The 20204-nt window shown below is 41.9% G+C and overlaps 1 protein-coding gene across 2 annotated transcripts in view; it reads left to right on the top strand.

Annotated features, from left to right (window-relative positions):
* The window catches only part of LOC111979316 (myeloid-associated differentiation marker homolog), a 25428-nt gene extending 6724 nt beyond the window's left edge, over positions 1 to 18704 (top strand). Inside the window, exons 1-2 of one of the 2 annotated variants that reach the window (XM_024009780.2) lie at positions 12189 to 12590; positions 16612 to 18704. In XM_024009780.2, coding sequence (XP_023865548.1) covers positions 16743 to 17624 — 882 coding nt within the window. In that variant the 5' untranslated portion in view covers positions 12189 to 12590; positions 16612 to 16742 and the 3' untranslated portion in view covers positions 17625 to 18704. Of the gene's footprint in view, positions 1 to 12188; positions 12591 to 16611 lie in introns of those variants that run through there. The other variant, XM_024009781.2, reaches the window with a different exon arrangement.
* Positions 18705 to 20204: the final 1500 nt, after the last annotated feature.

Raw genomic sequence — 20204 nt, 5'->3', positions numbered from 1 at the left:
GAAGCCAATTCTAGATTTAACTTTGGATTGGAGATGTTTGATGTGAGTCTGGAAGGAGAGTTTACAGTCTAACCAGACACCTAGGTATTTGTAGTTGTCCACATATTCTAAATCAGAACCGTCCAGAGTAGTGATGTTGGACGGGTGGGCAGGTGCATGCAGCGATCGGGTTAAAGAGCATGCATTTAGTTTTGTATTTAGTTTTGACCTGTGAGCTGAGATAAGGCGGGGCTTTACCTAGCAAAGACTTATAGATGACCTGGAGCCAGTGGGTTTGGCGATGAATATGAAGCGAGGGCCAGCCAACGAAAGCATACAGGTCGCAGTGGTGGGTAGTATATGGGGCTCTTGGATTGGATTGGAGATGCTTAATGTGAGTCTGAAAGGAGAGTTTACAGTCTAACCAGACACCTAGGTATTTGTAGATGTCCACATATTCTAAGTCCGAACCATCCAGAGTAGTGCTGCTGGACGGGCGGGCAGGTGCTGGTAGCGATCAAACTGATGCTGGATTGCCATGGTAATGTAGAATGTTAATTAAAATGATGCCAACTGATATGGCTCATGCAATGGAATGTATTTTTTGTAATGTCAGTTGAGTTGACTCAAAAAATCGAATCAAATTTTATTGGTCACATACACATGGTTAGCAGATGTTATTGCGAGTGTAGCAAAATGCTCGTGCTTCTAGTTCCGACAGTGCAGCAATGTCTAACAAGTAATCTGACAATTCCCCAACAACTACCTAATACACACAAATCTACATAAAGGAATGAAATAAGAATATATGCATATAAATATATCGATGAGCAATGACCGAGCAGCATAGGCAAGATGCAATAGATACATATGAGATGAGTAATGCAAGATATGTAAACATTATTAAAGTGGCATTATTAAAGTGACTAGTGATCAATTTATTAAAGTGGCCAGTGATTTCAAGTCTGTATGTAGGCAGCAGCCTCACTGTGTTAGTGATGGCTGTATAACAGTCTGATGGCCTTGAGATAGAAGCTGTTTTTCAGTCTCTCGGTCCCAGCTTTGATGCACCTGTACTGACCTCACCTTCTGTATGGTAGTAGGGGGAACAGACAGTGGCTCGGGTGGTTGTCGTTGATCTTTTTGGCCTTCCTGTGACATCGGGTGCTGTAGGTGTCCTGGAGGGTAGGTAGTTTGCCCCCGGTGATGCGTTGTGCAGACCGCACCACCCTATGGAGAGCCCTGCGGTTATGGGTGGTGCAGTTGCCGTACCAGGCGGTGATGCAGCCCGACAGGATGCTCTCAATTGTGCATCTGTAAAAGTTTGAGGGTTTTAGGTGACAAGGCCAATTTCTTCAGCCTCCTGGGGTTGAAGAGGCGCTGTTGCGCCGCCTTCACCACGCTGTTCTGTCAATGTGGATAGGGGGGGGTATTCCCTCTGCTGTTTCCTGAAGTCCACGATTATCTCCTTTGTTTTGTTGACGTTGTTTTCCTGATACCACACTCCGAGTGCCCTCACCTCCTCCCTATAGGGTGTTTCGTTGTTGTTGGTAATCAAGCCTACTACTGTTGTGTCGTCTGCAAACTTGATGATTTGAGTTGGAGGCGTGCATGGCCACGCAGTCATGGGTGAACAGGTGTAACAGTTTTGCTTCCGTCCCTCTCCTCGCCCCTATCTGGGCTCGAACCAGGGGCCCTCTACACACATCAACAACTGGCACCCTCAAAGCATCGTTACCTATCGCTCCACAAAAGCTGTGGCCCTTGCAGAGCAAGGGAAACAACTACTTCAAGGTCTCAGAGCAAGTGACGTCACCGATTGAAATGTTATTAGCGCGCTCCCCGCTTACTAGCTAGCCATTTCACACCGGTTACACAGGGAGTACAGGAGGGGGCTGAGCACGGACCCTTGTGGGTCCCCAGCCAGTGTTGAGGATCAGCGAAGTGGAGATGTTGTTTCCTATCTTCACCACCTGGGGTCACCACCAGCCCGTCAGGAAGTCCAGGACGCAATTGCACAGGGCAGGGTTGAGACCCAGGGCCTCGAGCTTAATGATGAGCTTGTAGTCAATGAACAGCATTCTTACATGGGTATTCCTCTTGTCCAGATGGGATAGGGCAGTGTGATGGCGATTGCGTTGCCTGTGGACCTATTGGAGCAATACGCAAACTGAAGTGGGTCTTGGGTGGCAGGTAAGGTGGAGGTGATATGATCCTTAACTAGCCTCTCAAAGCACTTCATGATGACAGAAGTGAGTGCTACGGGGCGATAGTCATTTAGTTCAGTTACCTTTGCCTTCTTGGGTACAGGAACAATGGTGGCCATCTTGAAGCATGTGGGGACAGCAGACTGGGATAGGGAGAGATTGAATATGTCTATAAACACACCATCCAGCTGGTCTGCGCATGCTCTAATAGCACAGCACAGATTGAAGGGTACACTTCCTGCTTTAACTTCCTGGCATGGGTACACTCAAAATGGCAGCCAGTCCACCCATTATGCCATCATTGACTTGAGTGGAGATGTCCTTTCTATTTATTCTTATTTCTATAGCTGAAACATCAATCCATGGGCACGTCGGAAGCACATTTTCATTTGTGCCAAAATCGAAATGAAAGAAAAGTTGTCTTGCAAATTCAGCAGGCTATCATGTAAAATGGACTTTATTTTATTACCTTGTGTTTTGGTGTGGTTATTGACGTGTCTTGACTATCATTAAAGTGAAGATTGTTATATTATCGAATCAATTCTCTATGTGTAATTATTACATGATTAAACTAATCATGTAACATTAATTAACTATGCAGTCGGGGCACCACGGGAAAATGATGTCCCGAATTTAACTCTTCAGATATTTTCATATCTTATCGACAGTCACTTATTAATGTATTATTACCTCATCAGACATTCTGAACGTCGTACTTTCTTGTAGTCTGCACGAACCCTACTTTATGGTTGAATCAGCGATACACAAATTAGGTAAATTATGTATTTATTAACTAATTAAACAATTACAAAATACACACTAACATCATACAGTAAATAGTCTCTAGAAGACTAACAATACAGGACAGTGGTTATAACATGGTGGCGAATTCAGAGAGAGGAGGGGGGGGGGGTGGAGAAAGGGAGACAAAGGAGTTACTGTATCAGACATTGGAAGCTACGCTCACAAAAATACAAAATCTTAAGCACTCTAATAACTGCTCATTTGGAAAAAGAGAATGCAATTTATACATTTACGATTGAGCTAGCCTTGATCGTCCAAATCCTTTGGTCTCGGAGATGTTGGGTGTACGACTCTGGTTCAGTCACCAGAGATCACCATGTCCTTAGGTAGAGGTCGTGGTGGTGGTAAGAATTGATACTTCGACATACCCTGTACAGTAGTTCTTAGAGTTGATCTCGTTAGAATGCTTCAGAGGTTGCCGGTGTTCTCTTCCTGGGCTACGTATGTTTTCAGCTGCAGACTGATAACGCGACATCTAGGATTTGCTTCTTTTGTAGTGATCGATAGTTTATAACCATTTTGCAACATTCGGCTTGGTCTATAGACGTAACCATTTCAACGTGGGGACTAGCGTCCTCACATTCTCTGGTCTTGTCCTTTGGTGGAGTTGTAGGTTTAAAACTACAAACCATTTTGCAACATCCGGCTCACACCTTAGTCTGCTTGGTCTATAGAGTGGTAGATTTCTTAACCATTTGTAACGTATTCAGTTGGCGCTGCACGTAACTGGTCTAATATGTTAATTCTTCAGCAAGTCCTTTTAAACACTTGGGGGGGAAAAGGGTGTTCCATTATGTTTGGCATAATGTCTGTGCTCACGTGGGCTTGGTTACTGACTGGATAAACTTGACATTATTATTTTTTTCTCATTTAGAAGACTTTAGTTACATTTCTATCTTTTCAAAAGTATTCTGATACTTAATCATTAATTTTATACAACATTCAGATGCAAACCTTATAATTGAGAAGTGTAGACACACAGAGATACAGTTATGTGGTTATACTGTCTTTCATGATGTCACAACATAAAAACAAATTCGACATGAGGGTTATTTTAGTGTCCGCTGACCATTAACACATTCTAAAACAGAAATATTGTTTAATTCTCAAATTTTGGGGATGTAGGAGTTTTGGCAGGAGAAGATCCTTTGTTCTACTTAGGTCTCTCCCTCCATACCGCTTGGCAAGGAAAGGTATTTATGACCATCATAAAACTGGGGGGAGTCTTAAGACCTTAGCCTAGCCGGCACGCCCGATCTCCATCTAAGGACTGGCAAGTCATGACATTATCAATTTGTAAGTCGCTCTGGATAAGAGCGTCTGCTAAATGACTTAAATGTAAATGTAAAATTATCGATGCACAAGCACCTTATTTCCCACTCCTATAAATAAAATAATAAGTCATATAAAAGTTTTACTGTGAATTAAGTTTCAAATGCATTTGTCATTACAAAATGTGTAATGTGATTTTAACGTTACTATTTTTTAACACACAAAAACAGATTCAAAATATTGAATCAGTTGTATTCCGCAAATTAAGTGGATGAGGATCCAGTTTTTGCTAGAGGGACGGAATCTGATTTGAATTGGTCCTCAGAAAAGGTGAGCCGTTTTCGTGATACCAGTTCTCTCTCTGTGGGTCTAACCCCAAGAAGTTCTGGAAAACGGTTAATCCACCTGTCGTGTCAGATTTTGAAAATATGCTTTACAGCGAAAGCAATCCAAGCGTTTGTGTGAGTTTATCGATCACTAGACAAAACATTACAAACACCTAGCAGCAATGTAGATTGGTCACGAAAGTCAGAAAAGCAATAAAATTAATCGCTTACCTTTGATCTTTGGATGTTTGCACTCACGAGACTCCCAGTTACACAATAAATGTTCCTTTTGTTCGATAAAGATTATTTTTATATAAAAAAAACTCAATTTGTTTGGCCCTTCTAATGTGACTAGCCCCGATGCTCCTCCCTCTTTTTCCCCTGCCCCGCTACAAAGTTTCTCCCTGCAGGCAGTCACTGAATCCGAGGTGCTAAAGGAGCTCCTTAAACTTGACCCCCAAAAAACCATCTGGGTCAGATGGTTTAGATCCTTTCTTTAAACTTCTTACGGCTGAGATCCTGTTGACGGGATCGACTTGACAACAGCCAGTGAAAGTGCAGGGCGCCAAATTCAAACAACAGAAATCTCATAATCAAAATTCCTCAAACATACAAGTATTTTACACCATTTTAAAGATACACTTGATGTTAATCCCACCACAGTGTCCGATTTCAAAAAGGCTTTACAACGAAAGCACACCATCTGATTATGTTAGGTCAGTACCTAGTCACAGAAAAACAGCCATTTTTCCAGCCAAAGAGAGGAGTCACAAAAAGCAGAAATAGAGATAAAATGAATCACTAACCTTTGATGATCTTCATCAGATGACACTCATAGGACCACATGTTACACAATACATGTATGTTTTGTTCGATAAAGTTCATATTTATATCCAAAAATCTTAGTTTACATTGGCGCGTTATGTTCAGTAATGTTTTGCCTCCAAAACATCCAGTGATTTTGCAGAGAGCCACATCAATTTACAGAAATACTCATCATAAATGTTGATGAAAATACAAGTGTTATACAAGGAACTTTAAACTTCTCATTAATGCAATCGCTGTGTCAGATTAAAAAAAAAAAACTTTACGGAAAAAGCACACCATGCAACAATCTGAGTACGGTGCTCAGACACAAAAACAAGCCATACCTGGCATGTTGTAGAGTCAACAGAAGTCAGAAATAGCATTATAAATATTCACTTACCTTTGATGATCTTCATCAGAATGCACTCACAGGAACCCCAGTTCCACAATAAATGTTTGTTTTGTTCGATAAAGTCCATAATTTATGTCCAAATACCTCCCTTTTTGTTCGTGCGTTTAGTACACAAATCCAAACTCAGGAGGCACGGGCAAGTCCAGGCGAAAGTTCAGACAGTCATATTACAGTTCGTAGAAACATGTCAAACGAAGTATAGAATCAATCTTTAGGATGTTTTTATCATAAATCTTCAATAATGTTTCAACCAGAGAATTCCTTTGTCTGTAGAAATGCAATGGAACGCAGCTAACTCTCACGGGAGCGTGCGAGACTGAGCTCGTGGCACTCTGCCAGACCCCTGACTCAAACAACTCTCATTCACCCCTCCTTCACAGTAGAAGCATCAAACAAGGTTCTAAAGACTGTTGACATCTAGTGGAAGCCTTAGGAAGTGCAATATGACCCCATAGACACTGTATATTGGATAGGCAATAACTTGAAAACCTACAAACCTCAGATTTCCCACTTCCTGGTTGGATTTTTTTCTCAGGTTTTTGGCTGCCATATGAGTTCTGTTATACTTACAGACATCATTCAAACAGTTTTAGAAACTTCAGAGTGTTTTCTATCAAAATCTACTAATAATATGCATATCCTAGCCTCTGGGACTGAGTAGCAGGCAGTTAACTTTGGGCACGCTTTTCATCCGGACGTGAAAATACTGCCCCCTATACCAGTGAGGTTAAAGGCCAATTTCTATTTTGCCCTGTTTATCAAAAGTGTTGGAAAAACGTGTCAATAATCAAGTGACTGGCTTTCTTGAAGTCTATTGTATTCTTTCTGGTATGCAATCTGGTTTCCGCTCAGGTTATTGATGTGTCACTGCAACCTTAAAGGTCCTAAATTATGTCACCATTGCCCTAGATTCTAAGCAATGTTGTGCTACTATTTTTATTGAGTTGGCCAAAGCTTTTCATACGGTAGACCATTCCATTCTTGTGGGCCGGCTAAGGACTATTGGTGTCTCTGAGGGTCTTTGGCATGGTTTGCTAACTACCTCAAAGAGTGCAGTGTATAAAGTCAGAACATCTGCTGTCTCAGCCATTGCCTGTCACCAAGGGAGTACCCCAAGGCTCGATCCTATGCCCCACGCGCTTCTCAATTTACATCAACAACATAGCTCAGGCAGTAGGAAGCTCTCCCATCCATTTACGGTTCGGAAAGTATTCAGACCCCTTGACTTTTTCCACATTTTGTTAGGTTACAGTCTTATTCTAAAATTGATTAAATAGTTTTTTTCCCTCATCAATCTACACACAATACCCTATAATGACCAAGCAAAAACAGGTTTTTAGACCGTTTTTTATTTTTATAAATGAGCAAAAATATCACATTTACATAAGTATTCAGACACTTTTACTCAGTACTTTGTTGAAGCACATTTGGCAGCGATTTCAGCCTCGAGTCTTCTTGGGCATGACGCTACAAGCTTGGTACACCTGTATTTGGGGAGTCTCTCCCATTCTTCTCTGCAGAACCTCTCAAGCTCTGTCAGGGAGGATGGGGAGCGTTGATGCACAGCTATTTTCAGTTCTCTCCAGAGATGTTGAATCAGGTTCAAGTCCGGGCTCTGGCTTGGCCACTCAAGGACATTCAGAGTCTTGTTCCGAAGCCCCTCCTGCGTTGTCTTGGCCGTATGCTTAGGGTCATTGTCCTATTGGAAGGTGAACCTTTGCCCCAGTCTGAGGTTGAGCGCTCTAGAGCAGGTTTTCATCAAGGATCTCTATACTTTGCTCAATTAATCTTTGCCTCAATCTTGACTAAACAATCAAGTCAAATCCAATTGTATTTGTCACATGCGCCGAATACAAAAGGTGTAGGCCTTACAGTGAAATGCTTACTTACAAGTCCTTAACCAACAATGCAGTTTTAAGAAGAAGAAAAATATATATATATACACTGCTCAAAAAAATAAAGGGAACACTTAAACAACACAATGTAACTCCAAGTCAATCACACTTCTGTGAAATCAAACTGTCTACTTAGGAAGCAACACTGATTGACAATAAATTTCACATGCTGTTGTGCAAATGGAATAGACAACAGGTGGAAATTATAGGCAATTAGCAAGACACCCCCAATAAAGGAGTGGTTCTGCAGGTGGTGACCACAGACCGCTTCTCAGTTCCTATGCTTCCTGGCTGATGTTTTGGTCACTTTTGAATGCTGGCAGTGCTTTCACTCTAGTGGTAGCATGAGACGGAGTCTACAACCCNATGAGACGGAGTCTACAACCCACACAAGTGGCTCAGGTAGTGCAGCTCATCCAGGATGGCACATCAATGCGAGCTGTGGCAAGAAGGTTTGCTGTGTCTGTCAGCGTAGTGTCCAGAGCATGGAGGCGCTACCAGGAGACAGGCCAGTACATCAGGAGACGTGGAGGAGGCCGTAGGAGGGCAACAACCCAGCAGCAGGACTGCTACCTCCGCCTTTGTGCAAGGAGGAGCCCTGCAAAATGACCTCCAGCAGGCCACTTCTGGCTGTGCTCAGAAGTGAACTGGCCATCCCTCATAGCCTGGTTCCTCTCTAGGTTTCTTCCTAGGTTCCTGCCTTTCTAGGGAGTTTTTCTGTGCTTCTATACCTGCATTGCTTGCTGTTTGGGGGTTTTAGGCTGGGTTTCTGTACAGCACTTTGTGACATCGGCTGATGTAAAAAGGGCTTTATGAATAAATTTGATTGATTGACGCTTTTTTTATTAGGCTTCACTCCCCCCTATCTGGGATACCTACTGCAGCACTCATCCTCCACATTTTTTTATTTATTTTATTTAACTAGTCAAGTCAGTTAAGAACAAATGCGTATTTACAATGATGGCCAAACCCTAACCCGGACGACGCTGGGCCAATTGTGCGCCGCCCTATGGAACTCCCAATCACGGCCGGTTTTGATACAGCCTGGAATCGAACCAGAGTCTGTAGTGACACCTCTAGCACTGAGATGCAGTGCCTTAGACCGCTGCGCCACTCGGGAGCCCATATACAACACCCGTTCTGCCAGTCACATTCTGTTAAAGGTCCCCAAAGCACACACATCCCTGGGACCCTCCTCTTTTCAGTTTGCTGTAGCTAGTGACTGGAATGAGCTGCAAAAAACACTCAAACTGGACAGTTTTATCTCCATCCCTTCATTCAAAGACTCAATCATAGACACCCTTACTAACAGTTGTGGCTGCTTCGCATGATGTAATGTTGTCTCTACCTTCTTGCCTTTGCTGTTGTCTCTGCCCAGTAATGTTTGTACCATGTTTTGTGCAGCTACCATGTTGTGTTGCTACCATGTTGTTGTCATGTGGTGTTGCAACCATGCTATGTTGTTGTTCTAGGTCTCTCTATGTAGTGTTGTGGTGTCTCTCTTGTTGTGATGTGTGTTTTGTCCTATATCTTTTTTATTTCTTCCCAGCCCCCATCCTGGAGGCCTTTTTCCTTTTGGTAGGCCATCATTGTAAATAAGAATTTGTTCTTAACTGACTTGCCTAGTTAAATTAAATATATATTTGAAATCCAAAGTTGAACTTGCCAGAGGCATTTCACTGTACTTGTGTGCCACGTGACAATAAAACTTTAAACTGCATTAGTAGTATAGGGCTCGTGGACATCGTCCTTAGTTGCAAACAGTCACCATTGTGTGTTTGTGTTTGTGTGTGTGTGAGAGAGAGTGTGTTGTGTGCGTGCTTGCATACTTGTGGTGCATCTTTGTAAAACTTCAGATGCCTTCATTCTGTTTCTGAGAAACTAGTCATTAGGGTAGTAAATAAATAGTGGTTTCCATGGGAACTGTCTCTGTTTCTTAGCAACATATACAAATAATGTGAACAACAACAAAGAAGTACCTGCAAAATAATTTCTTGGTAGCCATTGACTGATAACATATTGTTATAGGCTACAGATGTAATATTATACCATTGAAGGACATTGCCTGCTATAAATATGAACCATTATGCCAAATGAAACTGTAATAACTAAATGACAATCAATTGAATTAATAAACCTGTAATTATTTTCATTAGTTTACCCTTGACTTATTCCACATTTTGTTGTTACAGCCTGAATTCAAAATGGATTAAATAGATTTTGTTTCACCCATTCACACACAATACCCCATAATGACTGTAGTATCTGGGATCTACATCTGTTTATATTAGATACTATGCTGTTACTAAGCGGTGATGTATTACGACAGTGTTACGTTACTACACCTAATAGGAAATGCACATGCGCACTAGTGTGCCCGGGAACTGTAGAGCTCGAGAGGTTTTGACTAAACAAAAACTAACTGTACTCCCGTCTCCTGCCTGGTCATTTCTCCACAAGACAAATATTACAATGCCAAGTGAAAACATGTATTTAGAAGTGTGTGCAAATTTATTGACGATGAAATACAGAAATATCTAATTCAGCCTAAGTATTCACACCCCTGAGTCAATACATGTTAAAATCACCTTTGGCAGCAATTACAGCTGTGAGTCTTTCTGGGTAAGTCTCTAAGAGCTTTGCAAACCTGGATTGTATAATATTTGCACATTATTATTTTAAAAATTGTTCTAGCTCTGTCAAGTTGGTTGTTCATTGCTAGACAGCCATTTTCAAGTCTTGCCATACATTTTCAAGGCGATTTAAGTCAACTGTAACTAGGCCACTCAGGAACATTCAATGTCATCTTGGTAAGCAACTCCAGTGTATATTTGGCCTTGTCTTTTAGGTTATTGCTGAAAGGTGAATTTGTCTCCCAGTGTCTGTTGGAAAGTAGACTGAACCAGGTTTTCTTCCATGAATTTTGTCTATGCCATCCAGTGTAATTAATAACTTCACCATGCTCAAAGGGATATTCAATGTCTGCTTTTTATTTGTTACCCATCTACCAATAGGTGCTCTTGCGTGGCATTGGAAAACCTACCTAGACTTTGTGGTTGAATCTGTGTTTGAAATTCACTGCTCAGCTGAGGGATCTTACACATAATTGTATGTGGGGTACAGAGATGAGATAGTCATTGAATCATTTAAAACACTATTATTGCACTCAGTCCATGCAACTTATTATGTGGCTTTCCATAACAAAGTGGTTAAATACTTATTGACTCAAGACATTTCCCCTTTTCTAAAATCATAATTCCTCTTTGAAATTATGGGTCATTTTGTGTAGGCTAGTGACACAAAATCTCAATGTAATCCATTTTAAATTCAGGCTGTAACAAAGGCCTGGGCGATTCGGCCCCCGACCTAATTCAATACGGCCCGCAGAATAATGCTCTGATCACATAAAGAATTTGCGATCGTAAACGTATTTGTTTACCAAATAAAAAGCCCAATGAATACTCGCCTTTGTGTAATGATTTAACTCTTGAAGGCACGTATAAATAACAACTGCACGAGGACAGAGTGACTGACAGGCTGACACACGTTAGTTACAAATAGTAGCTTGCTAGAAATTGCGCAAAAATTCGTTTTTCAAAGATTTCAATGAAAAGGAAAGTAGACAATGAATGTAGGGTGTTTTTTGGCCTTTTTCAACATCAGATGTACAGCATTGTCAAAGCCTCAAGGGAAAATTACTCCTGACCCGCCAAGTAGAAGCCAACAATCTCACCCACCTTCCGACACTACTATTCGTCTGTTTCCTATCACATGACCAGAGGGCGTATACGTCGCTGCTGAGTGCTTTGAACCGTGAGTTTTCTCAACGTTTTGAGAATTTGAAGGTGTTGGAAAATGACATGCTGTTGGTGACAGGCTCCTTTCACCTTAAATGTGGATAACGTTCCCACTGACCTGCAACTTGAGCTTATCGATCTTCAGTCTGATGCAGTGATTGGAGAACTATTCAAAACAATGTCACTGACGAGGTTCTATGCATCTCTTAATGAACAAAACTTTCCAAAGATTAGGAGTCATGCTCAGAAGATGTTTGTACTGTTTGGGTCAACCTATGTATGTGAACAGTTTCAGAAATCCTGCGCATAGCGACGTCAGAAACTATAACGTTACCTGACTTCGCTGCCCATCTGAGACTTCACTGCTCAGACTGATTGAGTAATTTAAATGATAGGTTGAGCTCTCTTTCTTGTGTTTTTGTGCATACCCGTTAACAAGAGTTCTGGTGCTGAATGTACAGTGTACCTTTCCCTCCGTGTAGTTCATTGCATTTTTAAGCATGAAAATACCTACCAAAAGGAGAACATGGATGTGGTGTATTTCTGTGAATGTTAAAAAAGTAAAATAAATAGCATATCTGGACGTGATTTATAATCCTGTAATATGATTCTGGCCCGCGATGGCAAAAATATATTCTGATGTGGCCCTCCATGGAAAATAATTGCCCAGGCCTGCAGTAACACAACAAAATGTGGAAAATCTAAAGGGGTGTGAATACTTGCTGAAGGCACTGTGTGTACCAGTTTGTTAATATAGTGATTATTCAAATACTGACCTATTGATGGAGAACGCACAGATCCAGACTTCTAGAATTTGGCAACACACTTGTAGCCTACAGAAAACGTGCAATCAATTCATCTTAGAAACTAGCCTACTTAGTCGAGTACAATTTTGCGTGCAGGAGGGATGAGATGGCGCGCAGTAGAAAGATGGTGGCGACATTTGATACCTAATTTGGTTTGCACTGGGCGTGGAGCTGGGAGGATGTGCTTTTCTTACTATGACTGTAGGAGGGCTACGCTGGCAAACTCTCATTCGATTGGAGATCCTGAGAGAGAACAGAGGATATTGCAGCCACAACGTAACAAAGGTAATACATTTTGGTTACAGTGTTATATTTGAGATTGTGAAATATAGAGGTCTATTCAAGAGTTTTTTTTTCTCAACATGATGACTACAAATTGTACAACCAGTTGAAACGTGTCCTAACTGCATGCCTTTTACAGTTTTAAACACGTCCTAACTGCATGCCTTTTATAGTTTTAAACACAGTATATGAAAAATACTAATTCCAGGAATGTTGTTTATCTTTCGGGGTGAGCTTTCTACACTATGCAATTGAAACATCCCCTGTTGCACATCAAATAGCCTAGAAGTATTTTGGACACAGGGATAGTCAAGAAAATAACTTCTGCAGTGTTGTAAAACTGTTTTGCCATTCAAATGTCTTTTGCCTCATATGAATGACTTGATGGGGGGATACATTCGTTTTGTTCTAACACTGAGAAACTCCAGGGCGCGGCACAATTGAGCGTCACACCCACCTCAGACTGTGGTTGTCAATGAGCAACCAGAATAACGGAAGGATAACAGTAGGCTACAGCTGTCAGAATAACAGGAAAGTTGTGAAACGATGAATAATATAGATGAATATTTTGAATATGAGGGCTCTGATAGTTTGTGGGAATGTGGGTGCAGGCCGTTCCTATAGTCCCTACTATTGATCAGAACACTTGTTACAACACAAATATTCCCCCTATATTGTTGCATCTGACCAGCTCACCTATGGAGCATGGTGAAACAACGTGAACATTTTGGACACGTTGGTTTTAACAATACAGTACATCATGGCCTAGTGTATTTCTGTAACATCCTCAGTGACTAAAATATCTCAATATTACAGTATTCAGTGTCTATAGTTTACATCACTGTATTGTGCCTCTATCTCACTTTTTCTCCCTCTCTCCCTTTCTCCCTCCCTCCATTGTGGGATCATTAGCTGACAGACTAGAGTCCCTTGTGTCTATGCCTAGCAGTCTTGGAGCCTATGGCTCTTTATCTGGATTACGGGTGAAATCGAGTTAACCATGTTGTGTCATGACAACGCTCGTTACCCCTGCCTCAAACAAACACTGAGCCTGCCCTCTTCACCCTCAAGCTTGTGTGTGTGTGTGACTGTGCAAAAGTATGCTATTGTATATCCTGTTTCCCCTCCTGTCCAGGCTATGTGTGAGCCTATGAGCCTATTTTAAGCACCTCTCTAAAGGAAAGGCTGTCTTTTCCATGCCACCCCCTAAAAGGTGGCATACCCATTTTCCTAACATGATTTCATAAGTACCAAGTAATGGCTGGGAGTGGATGGATTTTTCCATTACTTCCTCCCATAGGTTTATTTTAAGTGGTTTACATGATTAGTGTTTCTCTTTGATAGAGAGACAGAAAGAGAGGGATACAGAAAGAGAGAGAGAGAGAGATTTAAGAAGGTAAATCAGTCAAATATAAAAAAGAGAGATCGGGAAAGGGGACTTGGCACCTTTTGACTCAGTTAGCAGTTCGGCAGTAGTCTGCATAGCTGGGATAAATCAACGAGTTGGAAAATCTTACAAGAGGGAGGGTGCAAGAGAGAGAATGAGAGAGGGAGATGACTCACTGCTCTGCTATTCCTCTTCATCATTGTGTTTAAAATATGCCTTTCTGAGGTTAAGGCACAGGGATTTCCCCATTTTACTTACTTCAACTAGCCTGTTCTGCCTGACTGCTTTGGTCACTCTCACTTTGAGTTTGTCCATAGTTTACAATCTTCATTCATCTGTCTGTTTCCTCTATTTCTCTCTATCCACATCCCTTCCGTCTTGCTCCCACTCTCTGTCCCCTGCTGTTTGAACAAGACATCTTGTTAATGTAAACAGGTGTGTCTCTTTTAGTCCCTCCTACGTTATGTAAACTGGGAGCATGGACTCTTCACAATTTGTGGAGGGGACTGGAGGAGAGAGTGGCTTGAGGGAGTGGGAGGGAGCAATAGTTACTCAGAGTGTCTCTGGATAATGAGACTGTTAGTGGCCGATGACAGATTGGCTGTGAGGTCGGGTGGGGGTCTCTTTCAGCACCACGCCTGTCTGAAAAGCGGGGGTGGGGATAAAGCATGTCCAGTGACACTGACTCACTGACTAATAGAACAGGAATCCCTCAGCTGATAAAGCCTTCTCAGAGAATGAAAAGAAGGAATCTATACTTTCACATCCTCTTATACAGTTGAAGTCAGAAGTTTACATACACTTAGGTTGGAGTCATTAAAACTCATTTTTCAACCACTCCACAAATTTATTGTTAACAAACTATAGTTTTGGCAAGTCGGTTAGGACATCTACTTTGTGCATGACACACGTAATTTTTCCAACAAATGTTTACAAACAGATTATTTCACGTATAATTCACTGTATCACAATTCCAGTGGGTCAGAAGTTTACATACACTAAGTTGACTGTGCTTTTAAACAGCTTGGAAAATTCCAGAAAATGATGTCATGGCTTTAGAAGCTTCTAATAGGCTAATAGGCACAATTTATAGGCACAAATTGCTCGCACACGCTTTTTCAGTTCTGCCCACATATTTTCTATAGGATTGAGGTCAGGGCTTTGTGATGGCCACTCCAATACCTTTCCTTTGTTGTCCATAAGCCATTTTTCCACAACTTTGGAAGTATGCTTGAGGTCATTGTCCATTTGGAAGACCCATTTGCGATCAAGCTTTAACTTCCTGACTGATGTCTTGAGATGTTCCTTCAATATATCCACATAACTTTCCTTTGTCATGATGCCATCTATTTTGTGAAGTGCACCAGTCCCTCCTGCAGCAAAGCACCCCCACAACATGATGCTGTCACCTACGTGCTTCACGGTTGGGATGGTGTTCTTCGGCTTGCAAGCCTCCCCCTTTTTCCTCCAAACATAATGATTGTCATTCTGGCCAAACAGTTATATTTTTGTTTCATCAGACCAGAGGACATTTCTCCAAAAAGTACAATCTTTGTCCCCATGTGCAGTTGCAAACCGTAGTCTGGCTTTTGCTTTTTGGAGGTTTTGGAGCAGTGGCTTCTTCCTCCCTGAGCGGCCTTTCAGGTTATGTTGATATAGGACTCGTTTTACTGTGGATATAGATACTTTTGTACCTTTTTCCTCCAGCATCTTCACAAGGTCCTTTGCTGTTGTTCTGGGATTGATTTGCACTTTTCGCACCAAAGTATGTTCATCTCTAGGAGACAGAACGCAACTCCTTCCTGAGCAGTATGACGGCTACGTGGTCCCATGGTGTTTATACTTACGTACTATTGTTTGTACAGATGAACGTGGTACCTTCAGGCGTTTGGAAATTGCTCCCAAGGATGAACCAGACCCGTGGAGGTCTACAATTTATTTTCTGAGGTCTTGGCTGATTTCTTTTGATTTTCCCATGATGTCAAGCAAAGAGGCACTGCGTTTGAAGATAGGCCTTGAAATACATCCACAGGTACACCTCCAATTGACTCAAATGATGTCAATTAGCCTATCAGAAGCTTCTAAAGCCATGACAAAGTTTTCTGGAATATTCCAAGCTGTTTAAAGGCACAGTCAACTTATTGTATGTAAACTTCTGACCCACTGGAATTGTGATACAGTGAATTATAAGTGAAATACTCTTGTCTGTAAACAATTGTTGGAAAAATTACTTGTGTCATGCACAAAGTTAATGTCCTAACCGACTTGACAAAACTATAGTTTGTTAACAAGAAATTTGTGGCGTGGTTGAAAAACGAGTGCTACTGACGCCAACCTAAGTGTAAGTAAACTTCTGACTTCAACTGTACATGGTATTTAAAATGCGAAATACGTGATTGAATTGATACACTTTTGTGTATTGTCACCCATTATTATGTTACATTTACAAGGAGATAATGACAAAAAATGCACCTGTTGCCCTCATGTCGTCAAATATGATACACCATCACGAATGTTTTATGAAAACCATAATGGTATCAGTACTTGCTATTTGAACTTCATTGTTTTTATATGAATGCATTCTGTTTATTTGTTCTTTGTTACTGAAGCTGCTCTCAATTCTGTGTCTCCTTATAGATCCCTCTGCACCAGATGCACCAAGAACAGTAGTCCTACAGTATTCCACATAAATATCTCATCTCCAGCCTATTCAGCCTTTCACTTTAATCTAACCCATTCTAGTTGTCAAGCATCATCCATATCCCATCATGCCGATAGTGGTGGTGCACTCCAACCCCCTGTTCTGGGTGCGTTTGTGTGCTCTGGTGTTCTCCTGTGTGGCCTTTGCTGTGACCGTCCATGGGGCCAACCTCTCCCATGGCACAGGGGACTGGTGTGTGTTCTGCTGGGCCTTCAGCTTCGCTGGGACCCTGCTGGTGCTGCTGGTGGAGCTGTTTGGCCTGCAGACCCGTGCCCCTGTCTCCTGGAAGAACTTCCCCATCACCTTTGCCTGCTACGCCTCCCTGCTCTGCCTCTCTGCCTCCATCATCTTCCCCCTCTACTTCCTCAAGGGCCAGAACTCCCGCAGCGAGACTCACAACTACCGCATTGTGGCCACTGTCTTCTCCTGCCTGGCAACCATCGCTTACATTTGTGAGGTGAGCATCAGCAAAGCCAGGCCAGGAGAGGTAGCAGGTTACATGGCCACCGCCCCGGGTCTGCTGAAGGTGTGTGAGACTTTTGTAGCCTGCGTCATCTTCGTCTTCATTAGCGACCCAGTGTCCTACGACTCTCACAATGCACTGAGGTGGTGCCTGGCCGTCTTCTGCATCTGTTTCATCCTGTCGGCGGCCATTATAGTGCTGTGTATCTGTGAGTGCACCGGCTGCCTGCCATTCCCCTTTGCCCGCTTCCTGTCCGCCTACGCCGTACTGGCTGTCGCCATGTACCTCTCCGCTACCATCATCTGGCCCATTTTTAAGTTTGACGAGAAGCACGGGGGATCCTCCAGGCCCTATAGCTGTGGCAGATATGCAGGGCTGTGCGACTGGGACAAGCAGGTGGCTGTGGCTGTGCTCACTGGAGTCAACTTTGTGCTCTACCTGGCAGACCTGATCTACTCTGCCCGACTGGTGTTTGTTACTGTGTGAGAGGAAGGAAGAGGGAGGTGGTTGATTTGATTACAATGTAGAGAGAGGTTGAGGAGTAGAAATGAAGAGGTAACGAAATAAACTGCTTACTGTATTTTGCGTCATTTATATATCAATGTTCAGACAGAAGTCACCTACTCACCCAGAGAGGGACTATACATTGAGGGGATTGCTGTGGTATTTCATGCAAAGGAAAAAATCCTTACACAATGATGGTGTTATGGACCCAAGAACTCAGATTAGATGGACCAGATCTTTTTTTTAAAGTTTTATCTCTGCTTATCTGACACACAAACACACAGTGTTCCATAGACGGGATGGATTTATTGAGTATGTTGATGTTACTATAGTTAAATCTTTAACTTTGAATGGTCTTTTTTATAAGCATGGCTTTTTTAGAAATTATGCAATACTGTTAGTAGATGTAATATTCAGTTTACAGAACAACTCACACCTACCTAGTTTGGAGTTACGAAGTAGAAAAAAAATCTCAATCAAACCCTTAAGTAATTCCTAGAAAATTTGGACACTGCTCCAATGTTTGAAAAACATTTAGTTTAGAAATTCATGTTAAATTGTATGTTAGCCTAGCTTTTTGGTTATTTTATATTCCTATTTTCACATTTTTTAAAATATATTTTCATATTCTGCCAAGCTGTTTGCCAAGAGTTTATTGTATGTTGAAAGAATATATTCAAAAGGTAATGCGCACTTACTGTTTGACACTTGTTTGCTATAACTCATTCTCTGTAGGTGATGGGCTCTCCAAAAACATCTTAGAATAAAAAGTAAGTTGTTAGTTACGTGTATTATCCTTAATCTGGCCCATTGGTTTGTACTACTGTGTCAGTTTGCTCTTGTGGATGAGAATGTCCACTTTGTCATAGAGAGGGAGACATCTTTTTGCTGCATTTTCTTCTCTCTACTTCCTGCTGTTACTGATACATGACATGTCCTTTGTTTAGTTTTTTTATTCCACTGTGCCTGTTGAGAATGTGCCTACCACATCAGTGTTTTGGGAGAATATAATCCAGTGTTCAATAAAACCCATGTGATATATTAAAGCCTGTGTGCCAATCACTTCTTGTGTCTGTAACTATTTACTTGTGCTTGTGTCCTTTGAGAGAGAAATGACGTATTTACTTGATTTGTTTAATATTAATAGTTAATGCTTAGCAATAGTAAGACATTTCTGTATCTACTAATGCTGTGTTTCTTTAAAGGAATGGTCCCACTCTAGCTACAATACAATACAATATAAATATAGGACAAAACACAAATCGCAACAAGAGAGACAACACAACACTACATAAAGAGAGACCTAAGAGACCTAACATAGCAAGGCAGCAACACATGACAACACAGCATGGTACCAACACAACATAACAACAACATGGTAGCAACACAACATGGTAGCAGCACAAAACATGGTATAAACATTATTGGGCACAGACAACAGCACAAAGAGCAAGAAGGTAGAGACAACAATACATCACACAAAGCAGTCACAACTGTCAGTAAGAGTGTCCATGATTGAGTCTTTGAATTAAGAAATTGATATAAAACTGTCCAGTTTAAAAGTGTTTGTTGAACTCGTTCCAATTGCTAGCTGCAGCAAACTGAAAAGAGGAGCGACCCGCAACTCATGGCGTCAAGAAGATAACAAGGTAGTCTCTCACTTGATTATAATTTTCCGCAACAGTCCTTGTTCGTTATAAAAGTAAACCATTAACACCAAGATTATTTCTCAATCTCTCTCAAAACACACTCACACGCACACACACAGTAGCATCCCACCCACATCCCAAACCGCTGTAGGGGGTGTGGTTGTGGGTTGCTGCTTTGTATATGTAGGATTTATAAATGAAATGCCACAGTCTGCTCCAGAGAAGTTGATGCAATCTCCCTCTGCCTCTGTGGTAGAGAATGGCACAAACAGGTCCTCGGATAGAGAGCAATTCTGCTACTCAATTTGAAGGAACCAGTAGCTATCCCCAGTGGACAGAGCTACTGTATGGGCTGTATCAGGAGGTGCCGGGGTGAAGATGACTCCTCGAAGATCTTCAGCTGTCCTCAGTGCAGACAGACCTTCACTCCAAGACCAATTCTGAAGAGAAACACCATTTTAGCTGAGATGGTTGAGGAACTGAAGACAGGAGGACTCTAAGCTGCTCATGCTGGTCAAAGCTGCCCATATGCTGGAGCTGGAGATGTGGCATCTGATCTTTGCCTCATTGGTCAGCTCAAATCAATCAGATCCTGTCTGGTGTCTCTGGCCTCTTACTGTGCAGCTCACCTCCACTCTCACAAGGAATCTCCAGCCCTAAGGAAGGATAGACCTGGTTGAAGTGACCATGCAGCTGAAGGAGCGAATCTATTATTATCATGACAGGCTTTTGTAGATCTACTGTTGTACTGGTCAGTGTGTCTGTGTGTGTGATGCGTGAACACAGAAGCCATGATACAAACTCAGCTACAGCGCAAAGGACCAAGAAACAGGTAAGGACTGAAAAACAATCATCTCTTGCCATTCAACCTCAGTTGTTTAACCATGACAGAATATGGCCATTTCTGAAAGCA

Source organism: Salvelinus sp. IW2-2015, linkage group LG19 (assembly GCF_002910315.2).
Source record: "Salvelinus sp. IW2-2015 linkage group LG19, ASM291031v2, whole genome shotgun sequence".
Lineage (NCBI taxonomy): Eukaryota > Metazoa > Chordata > Actinopteri > Salmoniformes > Salmonidae > Salvelinus > Salvelinus sp. IW2-2015.
Note: the sequence above shows the minus strand (reverse complement) of the source record. Positions and strands in the feature narration are given on the sequence as shown.